This window comes from Tachysurus vachellii, chromosome 12, assembly GCF_030014155.1.
Source record: "Tachysurus vachellii isolate PV-2020 chromosome 12, HZAU_Pvac_v1, whole genome shotgun sequence".
Classification (NCBI taxonomy): domain Eukaryota; kingdom Metazoa; phylum Chordata; class Actinopteri; order Siluriformes; family Bagridae; genus Tachysurus; species Tachysurus vachellii.
In genome coordinates this window covers 13,425,472-13,431,471 of record NC_083471.1, presented here as the reverse complement: position 1 = coordinate 13,431,471, position 6,000 = coordinate 13,425,472, and the positions used below count along the sequence as shown (strand labels likewise).

The following is a 6,000-nucleotide window of genomic DNA, read 5'->3' as shown; positions in this document are numbered from 1 at the left end:
GTGTGCGAGAGACACTGCGCGTGTGTGCTTGAGAGTGCTAACCATCGTTACTACAGCAACTGGTAATAGGATCAGCTACTGAATGCCGTCACAAAAAGGGGTCAGAATATGATGTGAAAATGTCTTCCCCAAAACATTGAAGACAAAGTTAAACAGTACGTTGCTTCTCGAATGTCCAGTTTGTTTTGCCGCACTGCTTCTGTGTGTTGACTAAAAATGGTTAAGACTACGACACTGATCGACAGGTCATCATAATTGTAACATCATTACGTTCATTTTAGAGGCATTCTGTAATTGCAGTATCCAATCCGCCCACGTTTCAATTCCACCACTAGCACACCTGGTTCGCCTAATCAGTGTCTGAGCTGAATCAGATGTGCTGCGGCTGGAATTTAACAAATATGTGGAGAGGCTGGGGCCCAGAGGAGACGTGCCAATGCCCAAAAGATTCATGTAATAAATGGTTATAAAGCACTATAGAGTTTTACGAATAATTATAACGATCCACTCCAGCCGAGTGAAACTGGATGGTTTAATTTCCATTTCTCAGACTCATTTGGACATCCTCAGCACTTGTCAGTGTGAATGCGTAACCAGAGCCACATTTCTCCGCTTGCAATAATAATACAGAACAAACCACAAATAAATAATAGCTTATGGCTTTCATTTTTCGGACCAGATATTCCACAAGTGCTGACTTTGGAGAAAGGGTTTCTCTGAAATAATACACATTTGAAGGCAGATGTAAAATATTTGGCTGCTATTTCTGCTATTCCACTGCCTTTGCTGGTTGTCGTCTCGTTACTCCCCCAGCCTTCTTTAGTCTTATAATGACATCTTTTCAATCCCTATTTTCACCAGTTTGAAATTCCCAACCTACTCGGCATGTGGCGTGGGACTGCAGTGCATGTAAAATGCCCCATTACAGGAAGAAATTAGGGAAAAGCTGAAGAGTGAGCAGGAATAAATATAACAGCGTACTTTATCAAGCAGATTTATGGCTGATCTAATTATAGGTGTGGGTTTCAAGCCATTTAAATCCTACAACAATGGTTTAGTGGCTTCAGGTTTGGCTGAGGCTTCATCAAGAGGTTGAAATTCTTGAAAGCATAGGTCACTTTACTTCAGTTGAAATTAGTGCACGACCACTGAAGGATCATTGGGGTGAAAACTGGACTGCCGTGTACCTGTAAGAGGACGACACGGTGAAGTCGAGGAAGCCAAATGAAACAAAGAGGAGGGAAGAAGGGGAGTGTCGAAGGACAAAGGGGAGTAGTGTTGGTGTGGGAGGAGCCGAGCACAGAGGTAGAGTAACTCTCTCTGTGACTCATTCTGTGTATTGCACATGTTGGGATTTGGAGGAGACGACAGTAGCCCCCTGGACAGGAAGGTAATATCACTCTGCTGTTACTACTCTTCTGTTTTGTTTTGTTTTATTTATTTGTTTATTTATTTATTTCCAGAAAAAAAACCAGACTGTTTTCTTTCTGTTTTCTTGTGTGTGTGTGTGTGCACACTACTGTTTGTGTTTAATGTTTACAAATAGGAACGCAGTATTAATGAGCTTTTAATGAGTGACATGACTTTTAGTGCACAGAGTGTCGAGTGCTTTGGAGCGAGCTGTTATCAATCAAAATACTTCATTTTTATCAGTATTTGATTTATGAAGTCTTACACTCACTCTGGGACACCACACACACGCACACACACACCCCAGCTTTACAGCTCGGAGCCGGGCAGGAAACGAGAAAGGGGTATGGAGCAGCAGCCTGCTGGGTGTGAAATATCATACATGTGATTTGAGAGAGAGAGAGAGAGATAGATAGAGATAGATAGATATAGATAGATAGAGAGAGAGATGGATAGATAGAGAGAGAGAGACTATAGGATTCAGTGTACTATATTTGGTGTTTGTGGTCACAATTTGAAAACCACACTGGGTTTTAACTTTAGGACAGCATGTGTGGATACCTGACACCCACACAAAGGCTGGGCAAAATCACTAAAAAAACACACACACACACTGAAGACATTAGAGAAAAGGTTTCTCTGCAAGCTCAGTAATTATACTGTAGTATTTGGTTATGCTGATGTGTTACTGATACATTTTCCTTTGCTCCTAATGCTCTCCACATTTCTTTACAGTGTTTCTGGGTTTAAAAGGAAAACGTCTGTTCTCTATGGTTTAATTTAACTTTTACAACGTAAAGCTGCTAGTATAAAGACCAACACAACCACCAAGAAGCTCTGTAGATGTTTTAGAGCATGAATAGTTGGAGTTCTGAGTGCGCGCAGACACAGACACACACACACACAAACACGCACACACCTGCATGTTGGACCGATATAAGTAATTAGTCATGACAGATGAGCGATTGCTGTTTGTCGTCCCGTGGCAGCTCTTAATACACTTACAGCAGGTGTTCAAGTTCACTGTCAGTTTTGTAAAGTAGCCTAATGTTGTGAAAACTCTGCTACACACAGCCATGTCATACACCTGTGAGAGCTTGCTGCTCAGAGGCTTGTGTGCTGGAATGAATGAATCATGGCCAGCATTTAGAAAGCGGAAAGCTTTAACATGCTGTAGAGGCTTCTTCTTTTAATACCAAGGAATAAAACACGACAGCGCTCGCCTTTTGTAATCCAAGACGGGATTGTGTGTAATCTGTGATGTGTCATGAGTCATTACTGTGAAGTGTTACTGTTACCAAGGTTGATTAATTTCCCATAACAGCATGACAAACAAGCACATAGACCTAATCCCATGACAAAGCGACCAGAAATTACGCTATAGTAGTATATAGTACGCTATAGTAGTACAGAGACTTAGTGATAAAATCACCTTAATGTTCTTCTGTGTGTGTATGATAGAGAGAGAAAGATACATTGTCCTCAGTATCTTATCTGGTTTTAATGGTATACTGTCACAAATTCCCGATAATCAGCTTTTAAACATATTGCAGCTCAGATTTTAACATGCTGGCAGTTTATTAACTCATTAATCATCACCTGCTTTAGCACATAATTCAGTCTCATAATCAACGCCACTGTGGAACAAAGACGCACACACACAGTCAGCACTTACAGCGTATTGGAATATCCGAGTCTTGGATTTCATGGCTTTACTGTGTACATTTTTTCTGATAAGATTTTGAATCATTTTATTTATTTATTTATTTATTCATTTATTAATTATTTATTTTGCTTTCAGGACACACCAAAGGAAACCGTGGACAAGTCTGAACGGATTGAAAAACTCCACTCCAGCCAAACACAGAGCAAAGAGGCCCATAAAACAGGTCAGTTAACCATCAACAACACCATCAATGCTTTTCTTTTCTTCTTTTTTTTTTCTCCGCCCTTCTCCACACGGTGCCCTTGACCATTTGACAGATTACACAACTAACCTGAGTGGAATGGCGTTAAGCAGCTCTCTCGCCTCCCAGTCACATGAACGTCCTCTTGGTGTAGTGTGCGTGTGTGTGTGTATGAAAGGGCCAGTGCACGGTGATACTGCGGGCGAATTTATCCCGATATTTATAACTCTTCTCATATTTCTCCTCAGATGACAATTTAGAAATGTTTCACAAGTCAAAAAGCCTGTAGATTATATCCTTCATGATTGCTCTGGTATTTATGTGGCCGGAGCCGCAGTTTGTTTAGAGGGTGTAGTCCTGGCTCTGTGGGAACGGCCACCTCTGTACGCCTGAGGCATTCAACCAGCACTAGTCATTAAATGACCATAAATAATTGCTTACTTTATGCTCTATTACATCTTTTCTGGTTCACTTAAGATCCAAGCAAGTTCACTACCTGCTCAGTTTCTCTCCACTCTTCTTTCACTACATGTACCAGCGGCATGTGCCAGCGGCATGTTTAGGTTCTTCATGGCCTTCATGGACATGTGAGCTTCTGCTCGTCTATGCTTAGATCCCGTAACCAGTAATTTAGCTGTCTTTGGCTTTTTTTGTTTCTTCTCTGTTCCAAACTTGGCCCGAGACCATTTAGGAAGTCTCTGTTTGAGACACAAAGAAACAGGAAGTTTGGGGCGAGGACAGGGAGATGCTGAGCTGAACACATGAACACACGTTTCACTCTGAACCTCATGAGCTGTTTTGAGAGCTGAGCTCAGAACTTTGCAGCCTGCTTTTCCTATTCATACACGTTAACGCTCATGAGGGACATGAGAACGAAGAGAAACGACAATCAACAACAATCTTAACGTTCAATCACAGACGAATTAGCCGAATTTGATACAGATTTGTTCAGAAGTTAACGTGCCCGGTCCGGAGCACTCCCACTTGGAGGAAATCCTTTCCACGCTATCGCAGAATCTGGATGGATGTTTACATTTCAGTGTGATCTTTAGCCTTAAACACACAGCTAAAGCAACAGAACAGGAGCGAGAAAACAAGCCAAAAAAACAAAATAGCATACTTCCGCGACTTACCCAGTCTGAGTCTCTCATCAGCTGTAAGTAAAGCCTACAGTCTTGTAGGATTGATGAGCCGACACTGTGGCAGGAACACATCTGAAGTCCTGCATTACGTTTTTCTACCTTCCCTCTACCGGTATTTCCAGCCGTTTACATTTACATTTACATTTACGGCATTTAGCAGACACCCTTATCCAGAGTGACTTACAACTGAGCAACTGAGGGTTAAGGGCCTTGCTCAGGGGCCCAGCAGTGGCAGCTTGGTGTACGAACCCATGACCTTCCGATCAGTAGCCCAACACCTTAACCACTGAGCTACCACATCCCCATAAAGGTTTATGTAGCTCTGTGCCTTGGTCCTGGAGGAATATCATCATCTATATATAGTCAAATTGACAATTTCATGTCATGTAGCTTTTATTAAGTAACATTTTCCCAGTTCCTTAAGGAAAACAAAATCAAGCAAACTCAGATATTTAGGATAACTTTTTAATTAACACAATTTTTAATTTGATTTGTGATTTGGGCCGCTCTTCCATTCACGTGCGTCAAACCTGTACATAAACCTGAGTTAAAAGAAGAGTCCTGTGGTTGTGATTTTGCTAATTCAAATAGATTTGCAGCTACAAATCTCAAGTTGTCTCACAAAAGCATGCATTATTTTTTTTTTACCCACAACAATCTCCTAAAGGGACTTTTATACAGGACTCACAAAGAAATGCAGTATTTTTTCACGTTTTTGTCCATGGCTGCGCACTTGTGGTCCCTTTCTCCCGAAACCTCAGAGCAGCAGGAGTTCCTCCTATTTAAAAACCGTCCTTACAGCCACACAATGAACCCAGTGTAGGTGTGTTCGTAAACAAGAAAATGGCGATTCTTCAGTTTAATCAGGCTAAATTGATTTATCCAGGATAACCAAGATTATTTCAATAGTGCCATCACAAAAGAAGTAGTCACATCCTTTCTTTCATCATGCCACCAGACCTTCCTTGATCATTCTGTAGTGTGAAATGTGTCCAATCCACACCTTGCAGGTCTGCTCAGTTTTAAAACCTGTCCAACATATATATGTATATTGACTGTAATGTGTGCGATGACACACACCGTCTCTGACCGTCTCAACAGCCCATGTGTTATGTTTCCAATCGTCTGCCATGTTTGTGCTTGAGATTTCTTGCTTCAGAGAACCAGACATCATTACTGGGAAGTCTGGGACATGTTCTGGGCAAATCGTGCAGCGTCTGCCAGTGTGTGGTTTGATGGCTGAGGGATGATCCAGGACAGAAAGATCTGGTGGAATGTGTGTCTTGTATACCCGACTCTCTTGCACAATCCTAACTTTCACAGTGTGACCTGAGCACAACCTGACCAAGGCCTGCTCATTTCACACCGACTTCCGCTCAACTTCGGTCGCTCTATAACACAGCATTGTTTCAAACAGTGGCTTTGTTTATGCAGATGGAAAACAATGTGCTTGGGGTTTGGCAGCCACTCAGTGTGACAGAGGACACATGTTTTCTACATGGTGTTTTTCATAGTTTTGTCATAAATTTAGTCTTTTGTAG

The 6,000-nt window shown here is 41.7% G+C and overlaps 1 protein-coding gene across 8 annotated transcripts in view; it reads left to right on the top strand.

Annotated features, from left to right (window-relative positions):
- Positions 1–6,000, top strand: part of smtnb (smoothelin b) — a 66,125-nt gene that overhangs the window by 23,995 nt on the left and 36,130 nt on the right. For 7 of the 8 annotated variants that reach the window (XM_060883600.1, XM_060883596.1, XM_060883593.1 and 4 more), the window contains exon 6: positions 3,212–3,299. In XM_060883600.1, coding sequence (XP_060739583.1) covers positions 3,212–3,299 — 88 coding nt within the window. Of the gene's footprint in view, positions 1–1,323; positions 1,391–3,211; positions 3,300–6,000 lie in introns of those variants that run through there. The other variant, XM_060883599.1, reaches the window with a different exon arrangement.